This window comes from Phyllobates terribilis, unplaced genomic scaffold (assembly GCF_046119375.1).
Source record: "Phyllobates terribilis strain yellow unplaced genomic scaffold, ASM4611937v1 Scaffold_1__5_contigs__length_1240528914, whole genome shotgun sequence".
NCBI lineage: Eukaryota > Metazoa > Chordata > Amphibia > Anura > Dendrobatidae > Phyllobates > Phyllobates terribilis.
The window spans coordinates 1,031,078,873-1,031,101,043 of record NW_027362761.1 but is presented as its reverse complement, the minus strand read 5'-3'; the positions used below and the strand labels follow the sequence as shown (position 1 = coordinate 1,031,101,043).

Sequence of the window (22,171 nt, the reverse complement as noted above, 5' to 3'; positions counted from 1 at the left end):
AGCAGGACATCTCTTCAACAACTGTTAAGAGGAGACTTTGTGCAGCAGGCCTTCATGGTAAAATAGCTGCTAGGAAACCACTGGTAAGGACAGGCAACAAGCAGAAGAGACTTGTTTGGGCTAAAGAACACAAGGAATGGACATTAGACCCGTGGAAATCTGTGCTTTGGTCTGATGAGTCCAAATTTGAGATCTTTGGTTTCAACCACCTTGTCTTTGTGCGACGCAGAAAAGGTGAACAGATGGACTCTACATGCCTGGTTCCCACCGTGAAGCATGGAGGAGGAAGTGTGATGGTGTGGGGGTGCTTTGCTGGTGACACTGTTGGGGATTTATTCAAAATTGAAGGCATACTGAACCAGCATGGCTACCACAGCATCTTGCAGCGGCATGCTATTCCATCCGGTTTGCGTTTAGTTGGACCATCATTTATTTTTCAACAGGACAATGACCCCAAACACACCTCCAGGCTGTGTAAGGGCTATTTGACCAAGGAGGGGAGTGATAGGGGGCTATGCCAGATGACCTGGCCTCCACAGTCACTACACATGAACCCAATCGAGATGGTTTGGGGTGAGCTGGACTGCAGAGTGAAGGCAAAAGGGCCAACAAGTGCTAAGCATCTCTAGGAACTCCTTCAAGATTGTTGGAAGACCATTTCCGGTGACTACCTCTTGAAGCTCATCAAGACAATGCCAAGAGTGTGTAAAGCAGTCATCAAAGCAAAAGGTGGCTACGTTGAAGAAACTACAATATAAGACATATTTTCAGTTGTTTAACATTTTTTTGTTAACTATATAATTTCACATGTGTTAATTCATAGTTTTGATGCCTTCAGTGTGAATGTACAATTTTCATAGTCATTAAAATACAGAAAAATCTTTAAATGAGAAGATGTGTCCAAACTTTTGGTCTGTACTGTATATATATATATATATATATATATATATATATATATATATATATATATATACATTATATATACACACACTCTTTAACATTAGGATTCAACACCAAGAATTAAATGTCATGGCATTATGGAAATTACAGTATTGATAGATGTGTTAATAATATGAAAATTATGAAAAAATGGAAATAACATTTTCAAAACATTACAAGTCTTGGCATGTTATCATTTATATCATTCACTTTTCATTAACATATCTATAGATCTTGTGATTTTTATAAATATATATATGTAATTTGTTATTATATACTGTATATATTGTTTATATTTTAATTCTCCTTTTGAAAACACATGAGTATAAGTACGTTTGTCTTTTATTTTACTTAGTTGTTTATTCGGAAAGTGAGCAGTCAGAAAACACTTGTCCTCTTGGATTCTTTCCTTGTGGTAATATCACAAAGTGCCTTCCTCAATTTATGCATTGCAATGGAGTGGATGAGTGTGGAAACCAAGCAGATGAAGATAATTGTGGTAGGTCAGAGTTATTTATTTTCATGCATTTTACTTTTATCTAATATATATAATCGTCTTATCCCGTCTGTCTGTCCTTCTGTCCAGGAAATCCCGCGTCGCTGATTGGTCCGGCCGCGGCCAATCAGCAACGCGGGATTTCAGAAAAAGATGGCGGCCGTTAGGGGGTCATCTGCCGCACGGAAGTCAGCGGCGATGCAGCCGGGAGATGACCGGCGCTAGCCGGTCATCTCCCGGCTGCTCGCAGCAGAAGGACCCCGACCGGCTGCGCCGCTGACCTCCATGCAGCTACCGGCTCCTGACGGCAAGTGTGAAGGGAGGACCGGGGAGCGGCGCCGCCGGTCGGGATGCTTCTGGTGCGAGCAGCCGCTCATCTCCCGGCTGCTCGCAGCGGAAGTACCCGCACACGCAGCGCAGCTCCCCGGTCCTCAGTAAAACGATTCGCTCATCGGTCGCAAACGCCGGCCGCGACCAATCAGCGATATTGGCGTCAAATTTAAACACCGCTCTGCAGATTGGTCCCGGCCGCGACCAATCAGCGATTTTGGCGCCAAATTTAAACACCGCTCTGCTGATTGCGCCCGGTCGGGCAAATACATATTCTAGAATACCCGATGCGTTTGAATCGGGTCACCATCTAGTATGTTATATTTGTCTACCTGACTGTGTACCTCTGCTTTCTCTCTTATTTTATCTTGTTTGCAGCTTGTTGAAACTGAGGGACTTGTATTGTTACTATTATGGCTACTAGAATCACAATAATGTTGGAGTCAGAGCTGTATAGGCAGATTATGCTGCATGTAGTCCATGATAACACAAGGTTAAAATAATGCTGATACAATTAATTATGCCTACTGCATGGTCCGACATGGTAGACAGTGACACAGGGATGTAGGGAATGTCAAAGCCCCACAACCCTTTAGATTCTGCGAATAAAAACTATACCAAAACAGGACTTTTACATAGTTACCAGCTCCAGTGAAAATATAAAGTTGTGCTTCATTATGTTTTGCATATTTAGTTAAGACAGTATAACAGTTTTTTAGTTTTTATGAAGCATTCTTTTATTCAACTGTATTGAGAAAATAAGAGGTATCGGTTAATTTTTTCATTACAGAGAATTTGTACTTTTACAACTTTTAAATTTTGACATTACAAGCTTCTCCATAACTCTCTTTGAAAAACCTTATAGAATTAATATAATTAATTACATTAATTAATGTATTATTAATTATATTATATATTAATATTAATATAATGAGAGCCTTTGTCCACTTCTGTAGTACAACTTCAAACTTTCTCCACTAAGGGGAAATGAGAAATTCTCACGCTGCGACCGGTGACGTCAGTAAGGTTACTGCAGTTCACGGGCTGGCTCATACAGAGCTTACTGTGATAACCACTGCCTGTGACCTGAGGTAACCTTAATTACATTACCGCTCATCACTGTTGCCGAGTTGTCACGCTACTCTCATTGTGTTCTTCTGATTGCCGTGGTTAGCGGTTTCGTTACTGATGTCACCGCTCACCACAGCATCCGGATGTCAGAGTCGGGGATCGTCGTGAGACCTCCTTATTATGAATTTACGGCGGATCCAGTGCATTACTTTTATCATTATGGTAATAAATGGGTAAATGAGGGTAATTGTCGGGGAGTGATTTTTACACTTAAAGGACTTTTCTCTGTGTGTTTTTTACTTTTGACTACAGGGTTAGTAATGGGGGTGTTTGACAGACATCTCTCCATTACTAACCCCTGGGCTTGATGTCAGCGGACATTGCACAGCTGATATCAACCCCAAAACCATTATACCGATTGCCAACGCTCCAGGGCAAGCAGAAAGAGCTGAGGCTAAACACGAGAATTGGCGCATCTAATGAATACGCCATTTCTGGCGTGGCTGAGGGCTGATGTTATTAGTCTGGTAAGGGGCCAATATCCATGGCCCCATCCCTGCCTATTAAGATCAGTCTACAGATATCTGTTTAGCCTTTGCTGTTTATTAAAAATAGAGGGTACCCCACATCATTTTTTAGGGGGTCCCCCCTTTTTAATAATCAGTAAAGGCTACGCAGACAGCTGTGAGCTGATATTAGTAAGCTGTGAGGTTGCATGGATATTGGCTCCTTCCCAGAACAATAACACCAGCTCACAGCTGTCTGATTTCCCTCAGCTGGTTATTAAAAATAAAGGGGACCCCATGCCATTTTTTTCACTTATTTAATTATTAGATAAATACAAGTCCACTAAAGTACATATGCAAATCGCTGATTATGTATACAGTGACATATTTCTATTCATCATCTATCTATCTACAGTATCTATCTTTGTCTATCTTTACACATCTAACACCTAAACATCTGTCATTTGTATTCTTCACTCTATTCTAGTACTTGTCATACTGATGGTGCACAAGCACGGCACACGGATGGCACATGGATTGTACACACGGACACATGGACACGGACACATGTACATACATATGCAACACAGATGGTGTCACACTGACACGGATGGCACACGGACATGGACCACGGACCTCACCTGGTTTTTCCAGTACCGGAAATATCAGGACGTGTGAAGGAAGCCTTAAAGGCTTTTTGTGACTTTGAATATTCTCAGAGTTTAAGCCAATTTTAATTTTGAGACAAAACTCATACTATCAGCCAATAAAAGATATGTCCTGTTTGCAAAGAAAGTCATCAATTGCTGTTTACTGATTTAGAAACAGCTGAAAGATATAAAATGTGGTGACATTAGTAGCTTTCAAGTGCGAGGTAAAATGATATGATAATGACATCAATCCAGAATATTCTACAACTCCTCTTATCGTTCATAGCCAGCTTTTCATAGATTCTGGTTTCAAAACAAAATGTGTCTGGGTCACAAACACTGTTATTTGGTGTATGGAAAGAAAACATATTTGAAGCAAAAAGAAATTATGGAATGGTTTTTATGTTACAATGTATTTTTCTTATGGAGAAATATAGTTTTGACAAAATGTGTAGCTTTCATAAAGTGCTCAATAATAATGTACAAGAAAGAAATTAGAATTGGTGACAATGCTTGTAAGTGAGCACTGTGAGGCAGTGACTGGGATCGTATATGAGGGACGTTATATATCCCCCAGAATTTGTACAGAGACCAATTAAAACCATTCGAGTGCATTGCAGTCACAGACACACCTGCGGCTGCAGTGCAGGAACGAAGGTGAGCATTGACCTGGTCAGGCTATCTGGCTAAGGGCCTTGATTTCTTGGAGGAGGCTACAAGAAGGCAGTGGGGCGGCCTCCTCCCTCCAACCCGGGTTTTCCAGTGGCTCTTGCCACAGGTCCTTTAAAAACCCTGCATTAAGGGTTAGTGTTGTTCATTGTTGGGACCTGCTAGGAGCATAGCAGGAAAGCTCGGCGGGCCTGTGTGTAGCTGAACCCACGCCTGGGAAGGATCTGCACCCATCAGGCTCTGAGCGGCGTGGCCATTGCCCCTGGCAACCGTTGTTCATGGACTTATGTTAACCAGGCTGCGAACCGGAGGACTTTCTGTTTACCCGTAAGTTGCTGAATAAAAGCTGCTTATGTTGGACTTGCTTGGGTCACTGCCTCAGTTACTGCACGATGTGAACACTGCCGCCTTACAGCACAGAGAGAACATTTAGGAGGGAAGATTACATAGCAAAATCAAATGAGCCCCACCCAGTCTCAACATTACTCAGCATTCTCTAGATCTGCATCACTATGAACAGAAAGCCAAATTATTGCTTTAACCACCTACCTCTCACTGGGTCTTGAAGACCAAAATAGGCTTTGTCTTTACAGGTCTTAATATCCAGGTTTTAATCCTGTAGACTGTAAGCCCGTAATGGCAGGGCCCTCTCCTTTCTGTGCCAGTGTGTCATTAGTTTGCTCATCGTATTTTATATTTGGATCTTGTAGGTAACCCCTTCTCATGTACAGCACCAGGGAATCAATGGTGCTCTAAAAATAAATAATAATTATAATAATAATATGAAAACCACAACCATCAACAGAAGAGGAGAACTAAAATTTGAACACAGAAACACCTGCACACACAGTCAGAAGTCGGTGCGCACTTGCTCTTCCATCCCGAGACAGATGGATGATAACACTATACAGTTTGAGAAGCACTGAAATAAAGTGTACAGGGAAGTAAGTACACTGTGTTCCAAATTATTATGCAAATACTATTTTCTCAGATTTTCCCAAATTACCTATATGAATTGCAGTCATTGTAATTTTCCAGTCAAATAACTATTAGAGTACAATTGAAAGTTTTTTGTACAAACTGCCTATGATAACAGTATATTTTTTAAAAAATAAAAAACTCAAACTGCACTCAAAATGCATGTTCCAAATTATTATGCACAGCAGAGTTTTCAACCTTTTCATTTTAATGAAGAACAAAAAAAGGTCATTTTTGAAATTATAAGCATTAGCAGGTTATTACAAACTGAAATCAAACAGTTTTCAACTCAAAACTTTATTCTAGGTGATGTAACATTTGCACATAGGACCCCTTGTTCGAAAGGAGCTTCTGAACTCTCTCGTCCATTGAATTTGTCAGGTTTTGGATGGTTTCTGCTTCAATTGTTTTGCATGAGGACAGAATACCCTCCCAGAGCTGTTGCTTAGATGTGAACGGCCTCCCGCCATCATAGACACTCCTTTTGATGTTGCTCCAGAGGTTCTCAATGGGGTTGAGGTCAGGGGAGCTTGGGTGCCACACCATAAGTTTGTCCCCTTTTATGCCCATAGCAGCCAGAGATGCAGATGTGTTATGTGTAGCATGAGACGGGGCATTAAATGTGTATGTGTAGCATGAAAATGATCTTGCTGCGGAATGCACGGTTCTTCTTCTTGAACCATGGAAGGAAGTGTTGTTTGAGAAACTCAACATACATTATGGAGTTCATCTTTACTAGAGATGAGCGTTGTTCTACTCGAACTGTTTCGCCAATCTCAAATTCGAGCTGTTTTGGGCGGTGTTCGAGCCGTTCGGCAAACACGAACAATTTGAGAAAAATTCGGCTGTTCGAGGTTATGTTCGATAACTGTTCGTGCACCAAAATCATAACTGGATTTTTTCTCAGTAATGATGAAAATTAATATTAATACGCAGTTTGAGTGTACAGCGGGGTGGGGGGAGGGGCAGGGGATGGATCTCTGCAGGAACAATGAAGATCTCCATTTTTTTTTTCTCTTTCCCGCATTTACAGTGGGGAGGTGCAATCTGTCAGCCTATCAGCAGCGCACACACGGAGCGAAGTGCTTTTTTTCACACAAGCAAGGGCATGTGTCATTGGCATGTGTATGTCACATGTCCTTGCCCTATAAGACCAAGCCATTTTCCCCGTCGCCACCATTTTCTCACTGCTGCAGCTGCGTGTTAGACGGCACCGCTGTTGCTGTGTGCGCTATACCTTGTTAATTTCAAGCCAATTTTCGCACAAATCTACAGATAGCTTGGGAGTAGGGAATAGTTGTGATTGCAGTCCTTTTAAGGACTAGGTTACAGCATTTCCTACGACTTTTATCAGGCAGGTCTGTGCTCTTAAATAGATAGATTGTGGGAGTAAAGACTAATTGTAATTGGAGTCCTTTTCAGGACTAGGTTACATCAGTTCCTATCAGTTTTTGCCAGGCAGGTCTGTGCCAGTGCTGTGCAAGTTTTTTTCACAGCATTTGGCTGAATCTAGCAAAGCTAATCCTTTTTGGCTTATTGCAGAGTGTGTTAGTCAGTGGAGTAGCCTATCTGTGTTGCAAGATATACCACCTGTGTATAGAATACCAATTTTTTTACTGCACCTAGTGAAGTAAAATCTTTTGGGCATAGCATCATTCTATTAGTCCATCTATACTGACCTCCATCAGGTTGCAAATTGAATATAATTTTTTTCTGCATCTAGCTCTGAAAAAATATTGGGCTTCTATCTGTGTGTGGGACTTGTTGTATTAGTCCATCTATACTGACCTCCATCAGGTTGCAAACTGAATATATTTTTTTCTGCATCTACCTCTGAAAAAATATTGGGCTTCTAGCTGTGTGTGGGACTTGTTCTATTAATCCATCTATACAGACCTCCATCAGGTTGCAAACTGAATATATTTTTTTCTGCATCTACCTCTGAAAAAATATTGGACTTCTAGCTGTGTGTGGGACTTGTTGTATTAGTCCATCTATACTGACCTCCATCAGGTTGCAAACTGAATATATTTTTTTCTGCATCTACCTCTGAAAAAATATTGAGCTTCTAGCTGTGTGTGGGACTTGTTCTATTAATCCATCTATACAGACCTCCATCAGGTTGCAAACTGAATATTTTTTTTTCTGCATCTACCTCTGAAAAAATATTGGGCTTCTAGCTGTGTGTGGGACTTGTTCTATTAATCCATCTATACAGACCTCCATCAGGTTGCAAACTGAATATATTTTTTTCTGCATCTACCTCTGAAAAAATATTGGGCTTCTAGCTGTGTGTGGGACTTGTTGTATTAGTCCATCTATACTGACCTCCATCAGGTTGCAAACTGAATATATTTTTTTCTGCATCTACCTCTGAAAAAAAATTGGGCTTGTAGCTGTGTGTGGGACGTGTTCTATTAATCCATCTATACAGACCTCCATCAGGTTGCAAACTGAATATATTTTTTTCTGCATCTACCTCTGAAAAAATATGTGGCCTTCTAGCAGTGGGTGGGACTTTCTCTATTAGTCCATCTATACTGACCTCCATCAGGTTGCAAATTAAAAATAATTTTTATCTGCATCTACAGTACCTCTGAAAAAATATTTGGGCTTCTAGCTGTGTGTGGGACTTGTTCTATTAGTCCATCTATACTGACCTCCATCAGGTTGCAAATTGAATATAATTTTTATCTGCATCTAGCTCTGAAATAATATTTGGCCTTCTAGCAGTGTGTGGGACTTTCTTTATTAGTCCATCTATACTGACCTCCATCAGGTTGCAAATTGAATATAATTTTTATCTGCATCTAGCTCTGAAAAAATATTTGGCCTTCTAGCAGTGTGTGGGACTTTCTCTATTAGTCCATCTATACTGACCTCCATCAGGTTGCAAATTAAAAATAATTTTTATCTGCATCTACAGTACCTCTGAAAAAATATTTGGGCTTCTAGCTGTGTGTGGGACTTGTTCTATTAGTCCATCTATACTGACCTCCATCAGGTTGCAAATTAAAAATAATTTTTATCTGCATCTAGCTCTGAAAAAATATTTGGCCTTCTAGCAGTGTGTGGCACTTTCTCTATTAGTCCATCTATACTGACCTCCATCAGGTTGCAAATTAAAAATAATTTTTATCTGCATCTACCTCTGAAAAAATATTTGGGCTTCTAGCTGTGTGTGGGACTTGTTCTATTAATCCATCTATACAGACCTCCATCAGGTTGCAAACTGAATATAATTTTTTTCTGCATCTAGCTCTGAAAAAATATTTGGCCTTCTAGCAGTGTGTGGGACTTGTTCTATTAGTCCACCTATACTGACCTCCATCAGGTTGCAAATTCAAAATAATTTTTTGTCTGCATCTAGCTCTGAAAAAATATTTGGCCTTCTAGCAGTGTGTGGGACTTTCTCTATTAGTCCATCTATACTGACCTCCATCAGGTTGCAAACTGAATATATTTTTTTTCTGCATCTACCTCTGAAAAAATATTGGGCTTGTAGCTGTGTGTGGGACTTGTTCTATTAATCCATCTATAAAGACCTCCATCAGGTTGCAAACTGAATAAAAAAATTTTCTGCATCTACCTCTGAAAAAATATTTGGGCTTCTATCTGTGTGTGGGACTTGTTCTATTAGTCCATCTATACTGACCTCCATCAGATTGCAAATTGAATATAATTTTTTTCTGCATCTAACCCAGCCAATAGTTTTGGCCTAATACCACAGTTTGGCCACTCAGCTCTGCTCGGTTCCAATCCATTGTTTTTTTGTGCAAACAACTCCAGAGTTGTGAATTAGTTAACCACCAAAATGAGTGGAAAAAGGCCTGCTGCTGGTGGAAAGGGGAATAGGCGTGTTGGGAAGGGGAAAAAAGGTTGTGTCCGTGGGGTAGGTGTTAAAGCAACAGTAACATCTGCAGAAGAAAGACCATCTTCCAGCCAAACTAAAATGTCTACTTCTTTTAGCGGACAATGTGATAAGATCCCTTTCTTACGGCCACGCCAATCGCTACAAATTCCAGATGAGGCACAAAAACAGCAGGTGCTTCAACGGATATCAAGTGCTCCTTTAAGTGGGCTCTCCTCCACATCAATTTCAACATCACAAATACTCCAGTCCTCAAAGGTGTCACCCCAATCGCACTTGCTTCCTCACAGCTCCCAAATCTCCAGCTGCCCATCTGAGTATGAGGTAGAACAGATGGTTGAGTCTGCAGAGCTGTTTACTCATACTATAGCCTGGGAATCAGAGGTCGACTCCAGCGCTTCTGTGAATCCAGACGAGGAAATGATCTGCACTGATGCCCAGAATCTTTATGAGTCGGATCCAGGACCAGACGCAGAAGGTTCTGACCATAATGTAGACCCTCATTCCCAAACTGTAACTCCTGTTGGTGGAGACAATGAGGAAGACGTTGATAAGACTCAAATACCTGATTGGAGCGACAACTTTAGTTTTTTGTCAGGGCAGGAACAGGTTGGCTCTGAGGACGACGGGTGTGATAACGCACAGGGTGATGATGATGAGGTTGGAGATCCCACTTACTGTCAACCCACAGTCAGCCAAGAGATGAGGTCAGCAGAGGAGGTGGAGGAAGATGCTAGTGACGACGAAGTCAGGTTGCGCCTTCCTGGACTGAGACGTAGTACTGGAAGCACGTCAACAACTGCATCCTCAAACACAACTCTGCCTCTCACCACAAGTCGTGGTGGCTCTTCAGGTCGCATGGGTGCTAAGCCTTGCATAGCCTGGGCATTTTTTCAGATCGATAAAGATGACCCAACTCGTGTTATCTGTAACATTTGTCAGCAAAAGCTAAGTAGAGGCCAAAAAATACATAGTTTGAGTACTTCATGCATGAACCGGCACATGGACATGAAGCATAAGTTGCAGTGGGAAGCTCAGTGTGCTACAATGCGGCCTAGCCAGCCGGGCCAACCACCGTCTGCCATATCTTGTGCATCCGCGGCCTCTACATCCTCTGTGACTGGGGGGACAGCAGTCACACCTGTTTTGGGGCGCAGACCTGCCACCTCTTTACCCGCAACAGCCAGCGTGATTGGCAGGTCATCATTTTCTTTGGAGGTGGTAACACCAGCTGGTGTTGAGCGCTGTCCGATATCGATAGCACCACCTTTGGATCAAGGCAACCTAACATGTCCGCCTGCATCTTCCTCACAGACCGGCAGTTTGCCGGGGACACCCTTATCAACCCCGTCTAAGCGCAATAGCCAGCCCTCGGTCCCTCAGATGTGGACAAGTAAAAGACCATTTCCTCCTAGCCATGAGAAAGCTAAGAGGTTGAATTTCACCATCTGCAAGCTCTTGGCTACAGAAATGCTGCCTTTCCGCCTGGTGGACACAGAGGATTTTCGAGACCTTATGTCCGTCGCAGTGCCCCAGTACCAGATGCCCAGTCGGCACTACTTCTCAAAGAAAGGTGTGCCTGCGCTCCACCAGCATGTCGCACACAACATCACCGCTTCTTTGAGAAACTCTGTGTGTGACAGGATGCATTTCACCACAGACACTTGGACGAGTAGGCATGGACAGGGGCGTTACATGTCGCTGACTGGGCACTGGGTAACTATGGTGACAGCAGGACAAGGGGCTGCTGTCCAAGTCTTGCCGTCCCCACGAGTTGTGCGTCAGTCCTCTTTATGTCAAAGTTCCTCCACTGCTTCTGCCTCCTCAACCTCCTCTCAGTCTTCCACCTGCACCCAAAGCCTGTCTGGTCATGCCACAAGCTTTCTAACTGCGCAGAAGGGATCCTGCACACCTCCTTACTATGCTGGCAGTAGGGCTCAACGTCATCAGGCGGTTTTTACATTGAAATGTCTGGGAAATGTGAGTCACACAGCTGAGGAGTTGTGGTCAGCTCTGGAGAACCAATTTCATGAATGGTTGTCTCCACTGGACCTGAAACCAGGGAAGGCCGTGTGCGACAATGCTGCAAACCTGGGTGCGGCCCTTCGCCGGGGCAATGTCACACACGTGCCTTGTATGGCTCACGTGTTGAACCTGGTTGTCCAGCAATTTTTAGCCCACTATCCCAGACTAGATGGCCTTCTGCAGAGGACACGGTCGCTGTGTGCTCACTTCCGCCGTTCGCATCCCGCAGCTCAGCGACTTACATCTCTACAGAAGTCGTTGGGCCTGCCACTTCACCGGCTAAAATGCGATGTGCCTACCCGGTGGAATTCAACTCTGCACATGTTGCAGCGACTGTGGCAGCACCGACAAGCCTTGATGCAATACGTTCTGACGTATAGCCTGGGCCAATGAGATCCAGAGGTGGGGCAAATCACGCTGGAGGAGTGGTCTCAGATCAGGGACCTATGCACCCTTCTGCACAGTTTTGAAATGGCGACGAAGATGTTTAGTGCTGACGATGCCATTATCAGCATGACTATTCCGGTGATTTACATGCTGGAGCACATGTTAAACAGAATTCGGAGTCAGGTGGTGGCACAAGAGGAGGTGGAGGAAGTAGAGGAGGAGGAGTTGTATGCGGAAGGGCTAACATCTGCAAGGTCCAGACGGTCGGCAGCACCAAGGCGGCAGGCATGTGAGGGTGGGGGAGATGGTTTTACCAGGGCGCATGGTAGCAGCCAAACTAGTGAGGAAGGTGCAGGAGCCCAGGAAGAAGTGGAGGACGAACTGATGGAAGACTCATCAGATGAGGGAGACCTTGATCACATTTCTGTTGTGCGAGGTTGGGGGGAGAGGACAGAGGAAGGAAGCATGATTGTTACCTCGCCACCAACACAACAGGGACTTGGTGCTCCTGGATGCGCAACACACATGAGTGCCTTCTTGCTGCACTACCTGCAACATGACCCTCGAATTGTGAGAATTAGAAATAATCCTGACTACTGGGTTGCCACACTGTTAGATCCCCGGTACAAAAGTAAATTTGCAGAAATTATTCCTGCCATAGAAAGGGATGCACGCATGCAGGAGTATCAGCAGAGACTGTTGCAGAATCTTACATGTGCTTTTCCACAAAATACCAGTGGTGCACGTAGTTAATCTCACAGTTCCAACTTGCCAACCGTGGGACCGTCAAGTGTTCAGCACTCAAACCGTAACAGAACCACAGTATCTGCTGGTAACATCAATTTTGCGGAATCATTTCACCACTTTTTTAGCCCATCCTTTGCAAGGCCACAGGAGACAAGAAGTCTGACACATAGTCAACGCCTAGAGACGATGGTACAGGAGTATCTCCAAGTAAACATTGAAGCCATGACTGTGTCACTGGACCCTTGCTCTTTTTGGGCTTCCAATCTGGATAAATGGCCGGAGCTAGCCACTTACGCCTTGGAGATCTTGTCATGCCCCGCAGCCAGCGTTCTGTCTGAACGTGTGTTCAGCGCTGCTGGTGGTGTGCTGACAGATAAGCGCACGCGGCTCTCCACTGATAATGTAGACAGACTCACGTTCATAAAGATGAACAAATCATGGATCCGAAACGACTTTTCTACCCCTGTGTCATCCTGGGGAGAGTAAAAGCTTGATGATTGGTTAAAATCACCCTACCAACCGTTTTAAGCTTAAAAATTACTAATCATGTTTATCTGTATCTTGGCTGGAAAATAATTTGGGCTTTGTAGCAGTGTACAGCACTGATTCTATTAGGCCATCTATAATAAGCTCCACCAGATTTAAAATTACTAATCATGTTTATCTGTATCTTGACTGGAAAATAATTTGGGCTTTGTAGCAGTGTGCAACACTGATCCTATTAGGCCATCTATACTAAAGCTTCACCAGATTTAAAATTAATAATAATTTTTAGCTGCATCTAGCCCGGAAAATAATTTTGGGGCTCCGAGATGCGCAAGACACATAAGTGCCTTCTTGCTGCACTACCTGCAGCATGACCCTCATATTGTCAGAATTCGAAGTAATCATGACTACTGGGTTGCCACACTCTTAGATCCCCCAAACTTTTCGATCAACCTTTTCATTTTAATAAAGACCAAAAAAATGGTCATTTTTGAAATTATAAGCATTAGCAGGTTGTTAGAAACTGAAATCAAACAGTTTTCAACTCAAAACTTTATTCTAGGTGATGTTACATTTTCACATAGGACCCCTTGTTCGAAAGGAGCTTCTGAACTCTCTCGTCCATTGAATTTGTCAGGTTTTGGATGGTTTCTGCTTCAATTGTTTTGCATGAGGACAGAATACCCTCCCAGAGCTGTTGCTTAGATGTGAACTGCCTCCCGCCATCATAGACACTCCTTTTAATGATGCTCCAAAGGTTCTGAATGGGGTAGAGGTCAGGGGAGCATGGGGGTCACACCATAAGTTTGTCCCCTTTTATGCCCATATCAGCCAGAGATGCAGATGTTTTATGTGCAGCATGAGATGGTGCATTATCATGCAAAAAAATGATCTTGCTGTGAAATACACGGTTCTTCTTCTTGAACCATGGCAGGAAGTGCTGTTTGAGAAAATCCACATACATTATGGAGTTCATCTTTAGCGCCTTCAGGGATCCTAAAGGGGCCGACAATCTCTCTCCCCATGATTCCAGCCCAAAACATTACTTCACCTCCTCCTTGTTGGCGCTGTAGCCGTGTTTGCGTGGGGTGTCCATCAACCAGCCATCCTCCACTCCATCCATCTGGACCATCGAGCGCTGCACGGCACTCATCCGTGAACAAAACAGTTTTGAAATCAGTCTTCATGTAATGTTTGGCCCACTGGAGCCGTTTCTGCTTGTGTGAAGTGGATAGAGGAGGTCGACAGGATGGCGTATGCACAGCTGCAAACCTCTGAAGGACCCTGCATCTTGTTGTTCGGGGGACGTTGGAGGCACCAGCAGCTTCAAAAACTTGTCTGCTGCTATGACAAGGCTTTTTTGCCGCTGCTCTTTCAACCTGACGTAATTGCCTGTAGGAAAGAGTCCTCAATTTGCCCTTATCAGCACGCACACGTGTGTACTGTGAATCAGCTACATACTTCTTGATTGCCAAGACACTTCATCCTGATCATCGCACAATGTTGATTGTAGTCATGCCTTGACCTAAACACTCCACAATTTGTTGCTTCTCAGCAGCCGACACATCCTTTTTCTTTCCCATTTTGGCAGAAAATGTAGGCTGCTTAATAATGTGAGACAGCCTTCTTAAGTAGTCTTGCCTTTCATTGGACACACCTGCCAAACTAATTAGCACAGGTGTCTGCAATTGCTTACAGTGATATAAAGAGCCCTGACACACATCACCATCAATGAGTTTAACTGACAAACAAACAAATTCTTCCCTTATCACTCCTAAACACTTTTTGCATAATAATTTGGAACACAGTGTACATGTGCTTTTCCACAAAACACCAGTGGTTCACGTAGTGAATCTTACAGTTCTAACTTGCCAACCGTGGTCTGTATGGAGTTGTTCAATAAAGGGCCCAAAATTAAGATAACATAGATGGGAGAGGTCTCTATGAATAGGAATTCCTAAGTATTTGATACCCTGTGAGGGCCAGGCAAAGGGAAAGTTGGACTGGATGGAATCCTATATGGATTTGAGGAGGGAGACATCGAGGGCCTCAGACTTCGCTGCATTGATTTTAAAATTTGACCATGTAACAAAGTGATCTATTTCAGCCATAACAGCATGGATGGATATATGTGATTGAGTGATATATACTAGGACATCATCAGCAAATAGAGAGCACTTGTACTCGGTGCCTCCCACCTCAATCCACCTAATATTGGGGTTATGGCGAATTGATGAGAGCAGGTGCTCCGTCACTAGGATGTATAAGAGAGGGGACAGAGAACATCCCTGCCTTGTCCCATTGGTGATTGTGAAAGGTGATGAAAATGTTCTGACGCGCCCCCTGGGCCTTGGGACACCCGGAGCCGGACCCTTTTTGGTGGATGCTGGTTGTTGTAGTCTCCGTGGCGGCGACCCGGTTCCGTGGCTCAGGGCGGTCAAACCAGTGGCGGAACTATTTATGTTGTTTTGATGTTTAAATGTCCGACTACGCCACCCGTGGATTGCGGTCAGAGTGAACCGTCGCTCCAGGGCAGACCGCTGAGGCTGGTGTTGTGGGTGCAGCAGAGCGTAGCATAACTCCCCACAGGAGGAATATAGCCTCAGGGCAGTGTATGCGGAGGATGGGGGTGATGGTGCAGGGCAGCAGCAGTAATGACACGGAGTCAGTGATGCAGTCCAGGGCCTTTACTCACAGTTCTTATTATCCAGACCACGTCTGCAGGTAACGGCTGCCCACGTCGTACTGTGCTCACCAGGTGAGGGGCTCAGACAACTCCCAGATAACTTTGGAGCGCTTCACAGGACCCCCTTTGTGTGTCCTTTGTCTGGCCTTTCTTACCAACCCTTCTGTCCGGCTGCCTCGGACCTCCTCTTGGTAAACTTGGCACCAGTTTCCCTGACCCTATGTGGTGCCTTCCTAGCGGGTGTAGCGAGGGGCTGCGCCACATAAAATGTCACAGTCTCCTGTTTCTAGCTGAGGGTCGTTTCCTGCCTCCACTAGTTTCGGGGACCGGTCTCCCCCTTAGGCCTGACCCCTCCACGCAGGTGGATTCGGGCGTGCGGTGGCGACTCGCCCGTCCGCACCCCTGGGATCCCTTCGTTCCTCGTTCCTGGAGCCTTCTCCGCTCCTCTTCCTTCCTTCTCCCTCTTCCAGGCCTGGGCCTCTGTTACTAGGCCCGCCTCCGGAGCAGAGCTCATGCAGAGCCCCTGCTCCCTGCCACTTCTGCTCAGACTTCTCTGCACTGAACTAAGATGGCGCCCACCTTTTATACTCCCTTCTCAATGCACCCAGGAACTGCTTTCTCCCTGCTCCTGCACTACAGGGTTCCCCTTCCTCAGTGTTCCCTCCCCCCACTCCAGTCAGGGACAGGGACTGTCGTGCCCATCTCAGGGGCATATTGGTCGCCCTGCCCCACGGCAATGTGGTGTAATGCATGCAGGTGTCGGGTCCTGATCCACACTACATCCTTACCTGAGAGTGAGATATCACACCTCTGGGTGAGGTGCAATACCTCTGTAGCAACCGAGCCCTCAGGGTGCTACAGTTCCATTTATCTTCAGCCTAGGTGACGTATTGCGATACAGGGCCGTGATTTTGGCTATAAAAGGGTCCCCTAGACCCCTACCCCAAGCTTTTTAAGAGAATCATATATGGCGTGCCAGGAGACTCTATGGAATGCTTTCTCAGCATCCAACGAGAGTATCTAATTACAAATTTTTAACTGCATCTAGCCCAGGAAATACTTTGTGCCTAGTAGCAGTGTCTGCTAGTCAGCGGATTATCCCGGCTGTTAAGCAAGCTACACCACCTGTAGTTTGGACACTTAATTTTTTCAAAGGAAATGCTTCGGGACCACGGGATACTCAGTGAAGAGCATCAGGAGGCACCCCAAGGCATAGGGGCTGGGACTGGCAGTAGGATGCCTTGCGGTGGACAGCCGAGCTCGATCCTTATAAAAGCTTTTTAACTGCAGCAGCTTTAGTGGACGCTACTGGAGCTGGAATTACGCGGCTGCTGGCATGAGACTTGCCCTCCAATAGATCCTTGTAAATGGATTTAAAGTGTATTCATTCAAATTAGAGAGACAATTTAAATTAAAAAGCTTAGAGCTGCCTCCACCACAGGGGGGCTCGCTCGACCCACCAGCGGACAGGCACCAGTATTGGGAGAGGGGGGCTGGCCGTCAGGGTTCACCGCGGCTCTGGCACAAACCCGGCGACGCGGAGGTGGCACGGGCAGGATCGGACTGAACGTGTCGGCTTCTCACTTTTTGAATTTTAGAAGGGCATGACATGCCTATATCTGTGTCTCCCCCTCCTTTTACTCCTCCACCTCTTTTCTTTTCGCATGACTATATGTACTTGTCACTTTTCCATGTGTTAGTTGTGTCTTCTGAGCAGTTTGTCAGCTTTGGACACCTTTGAAGGTGTTTTCTATGTGTTTCTATGTGTTTTGTTTGCCTGCCATTGGTTTTAACGATGTTCGAAGGTGTTCGACGAACAGTTCGACGAACAGTTCGGCGAACACACGGGTGTTCGACGAACCGAACCGAACTCGAACACTACGGGGGTGGCTCAACACTAATCTTTACCCCTTCAGGGATCCTAAAAGGGCCGACAATCTCTCTCCCCATGATTCCAACCCAAAACATTACTCCACCTCCTCCTTGTTAGCGCTGTAGCCATGTTTGCATGGGGTGTCCATCAACCAGCCATCCTCCACTCCATCCATCTGGACCATCGAGATCATTTCATGCATGATAATGCCCAGTCTCATGCTGCACATAACACATCTGCATCTCTGGCTGCTATGGGCATAAAAGGGGACAAACTTATGGTGTGGCACCCATGCTCCCCTGACCTCAACCCCATTGAGAACCTCTGGAGCATCATCAAAAGTAGTGTCTATGATGGTGGGAGGCAGTTCACATCTAAGCAACAGCTCTAGGAGGGTATTCTGTCCTCATGCAAAACAATTCAAGCCGAAAGCATCCAAAACCTGACAAATTCAATGGACGAGAGAGTTCAGAAGCTCCTTTCGAACAAGCGGCCCTATGTGCAAATGTAACATCACCTAGAATAAAGTTTTGAGTGGAAAACTCTTTGATTTCAGTTTGTAATAACCTGCTAATGCTTATAATTTCAAAAATGACAATTTTTTTGTTCTTTATTAAAATGAAAAGGTTGAAAACTCTGCTGTGCATAATAATTTGGAACATGCATTTTGAGTGCAGTTTGAGTATTTTATTTTTTAAAAAATATGCTGTTATCATAGGCAGTTTGTACAAAAACCTTTCAATTGTACTCTAATAGTTATTTGACTGGAAAATTACAATGACTGCAATTCATATAGGTAATTTGGGAAAATCTGAGAAAATAGTATTTGCATAATAATTTGGAACACAGTGTATACACTACAGTAGCCAAATAAGAAAACTATAAATTTTCCAAAAACTAAGACAATAGATTGGGATACGAACAGAAACTGACAAAATGGCTCACTTTATATTATCAATGCCCTCACAAAAATTTAGTATCATTTCACTGTACCCAAGAAAATAAATTGGCCAACCTGTCTTTAGAGATTGCCCTAAAAATGTTACTTCTGCTCTTGATAGGCTTCCTTAAAGCAACCACATGTGACAGGATTTACTATAGACTTTATCATAGAATATTGGTAGAAAAAAGGCCCAAATTTTGGCACACTCCTGTTTTGCACCAAAATGTGCTACTTTGTTTGCTTTTACACTGTTCATGCCATTTATTTAAAAAAAAATGTGCGAGAATCACCTGATAGGGTGTGACGTCACACAATATAACATACTATGTATTATGCCAGGAAACTGACTTGATTTATGATAAGCTCAGAGAAGCGGAAGAAACTCCTGTGATAAAACAGGCAGGGAAATGTCTTACCTCAGAAAGCAGCAGCTGTGAGCCCCTGCTGTTTCTTCTGTATACTCACTTTACTCACTTATCATAAGTGACAATATGCTTCCTCACCTGGCCAGGAGCTGTGGTTTGTGCCGACCATAAACTGGAGCAGCTCTGCACTGTCATAAACAGAAAATAACAGCATATATCAGAGGCAGGTTATAAGATTATCTCAGCACAAGAAAACATGTTTTACATATCTAATTGAGTAACTAATTTGTATTCCAAGATCTGTTGATTAAGATCTACTTTGTTTGTGAGACAACCCTTTGAAGTGCCTTTACACAAACTGATTTCAGACAGTTAAACAAACATTAATCAAGTAGCGGCCTCTTTACACCAGCTGATGAAAAATGATGGAGACAAAAAGTGCCCTGCTTACACTTGGCGATGTTCTGCTGAGAACGAACATTTTTTACTCTTGCATAAACAAATCAAATCATCAAATCCCTTGATGAATCAGCATCTTTCTCATTCGTTGGAAGATTATCTACATGTTTATATCTACAAAGACTTGTCTATGGCTGCCAATATTTTTAAATGTGGATGCTACAACACACTGTATGTTACACACACAAACAAACTATGCTACACACACTATATGGTATGCACACACCCACTACATCATACACACAATGTATGCTACACATACGGTCCATGCCACACACACTGTATGTTTCACCCCCAGGATACATGCATACTCACACTCTTTGCTACACTAAACTGTATGTTACATGCACTCTCTACACAAAATGTTACACACACTAAGTTATACACACACTCCACACTCCTCATATACACACACTGTATGTTATGCACAGATGCATGCCATACTACACACACTGTATGCTATACATACAGTTAGGTCCATATATATTTGGACAGAGGCAACATTTTTCTAATTTTGGTTCTAGACATTACCACAATGAATTTTAAACAAAACAGATGCAGTTGAAGTTCAGACTTTCAGTTTTTATTTGAGGGTATCCACATTAAATTTGGATGAAGGGTTTAGGAGTTTCAGCTCCTTAACATGTGCCACCCTGTTTTTAAAGGGACCAAAAGTAATTGGACAATTGACTCCAAGGCTATTTCATGGACAGGTGTGGGCAATCCCTTCGTTATGTCATTCTCAATTAAGCAGATAAAAGGCCTGGAGTTGATTTGAGGTTTGGTGCTTGCATTTGGAAGGTTTTGCTGTGAAGTAAACATGTGGTAAAAGGAGCTCTCCTTGCAGGTGAAACAAGCCATCCTTAAGCAGAAAACACCCATACGAGAAATTGCTACAATATTAGGAGTGGCAAAATCTACAGTTTGGTACATCTTGAGAAAGAAAGAAAGCACTGTTGAACTCATCAATGCAAAAAGACCTGGGCACCCACGGAAGACAACAGTGGTGGTTGATCGCAGAATAATCTCCATGGTGAAGAGAAACCCCTTAAAAACAGCCAACCAAGTGAACAACACTCTCCAGGAGGTAGGCGTATCAATATCCAAATCTACCATAAAGAGAAGACTGCATGAAAGTAAATACAGAGGGTTCACTGCACGGTGCAAGCCACTCATAAGCATCAAGAATAAAAAGGCTAGAATGGACTTTGCTAAAAAACATCTAAAAAAGCCAGCACAGTTCTGGAAGAACATTCTTTGGACAGATGACACCAAGATCAACCTCTATCAGAATGATGGAAAGAGAAAAGTATGGTGAAGGTGTGGTACAGCTCATGATCCAAAGCATACCACATCATCTGTAAAACACGGCGGAGGCAGTGTGATGGCTTGGGCATGCATGGCTGCCAGTGGCACTGGGTCACTAGTGTTTATTGATGATGTGACACAGGACAGAAGCAGCCGAATGAATTCTGATGTATTCAGAGCCATACTGTGTGCTCAGATCCAGCCAAATGCAGCCAAACTGATTGGTCGTCGTTTCATATTACAGATGGACAATGACCCAAAACATAAAGCCAAAGCAACCCAGGAGTTTATTAAAGCAAAGAAGTGGAATATTCTTGAATGGCCAAGTCAGTCACCTGATCTCAACCCAATTGAGTATGCATTTCACTTGTTAAAGACTAAACTTCAGACAGAAAGGCCCACAAACAAACAGCAACTGAAAACCACCGCAGTAAAGGCCAGGCAGAGTATCAAAAAGGAGGAAACACAGCGTCTGGTGATGTCCATGAGTTCAAGACGTCAGGCAGTCATTGCCAACAAAGGGTTTTCAACCAAGTACTAGAAATGAACATTTTATTTACAATTATTTAATCTGTCCAATTACTTTTGGTCCCTTTAAAAACAGGGTGGCACATGTTAAGGAGCTGAAACTCCTAAACCGTTCATTCAATTTTAATGTGGATACCCTCAAATGAAAGCTGAAAGTCTGAACTTCAACTGCATCTGAATTGTTGTGTTTAAAATTCATTGTGGTAATGTCTAGAACCAAAATTAGAAAAATGTTGTCTCTGTCCAAATATATATGGACCTAACTGTACACACTCCATGCTACAAACACACACACGGTATGTTACATACACCCACATCATGCTACACACATACATTATTTGTTACAGACACGTATACTCCATGCTACACTCACACAATCTATGTTACATACACACACAAGATGTTAGACACTTACTGCTTGTTTTATTACACACACTATAGAAAACACAGACTACATGCTACATACATAGACACAGTGTAGAGGACATACGTAGAGAACATACTGAGTTCTCTCCTCCTGTTCAGTACTTCCACACTTCCACAGTGTGAAAGGCCTTTGATGACCAAGATGTCACCAAAGATCCTTATTCATTTCTAACCTCAGAAACTGCACAGATAGTCCAGGACTGGCATTATCAATTCAGTTTCTGGTTTGTAAATGCAGATGGCCAGACTTACTGGTCCACTGAACCTGTGGATTTGTAGATCTCTGTAGGCAGTGGCGTACCACCAATGGCGGCAGGCCACGCGACTGCTATGGGGCCCGTGAGCCGGGGGGGCCCCATAGCAGTCCAGGGGTGGACATACCACCACTGGTGCAGCTGCGTCGGGGGGGCCGTTGGTGCAGCTTCTCC

General features: G+C 43.8%; 1 protein-coding gene across 1 annotated transcript in view; it reads left to right on the top strand.

The window, feature by feature from the left end:
- Positions 1-22,171, top strand: part of RXFP1 (relaxin family peptide receptor 1) — a 575,874-nt gene that overhangs the window by 294,303 nt on the left and 259,400 nt on the right. Inside the window, exon 2 of the mRNA XM_073644759.1 lies at positions 1,295-1,438. Coding sequence (XP_073500860.1) covers positions 1,295-1,438 — 144 coding nt within the window. The remainder of the gene's footprint in view (positions 1-1,294; positions 1,439-22,171) is intronic.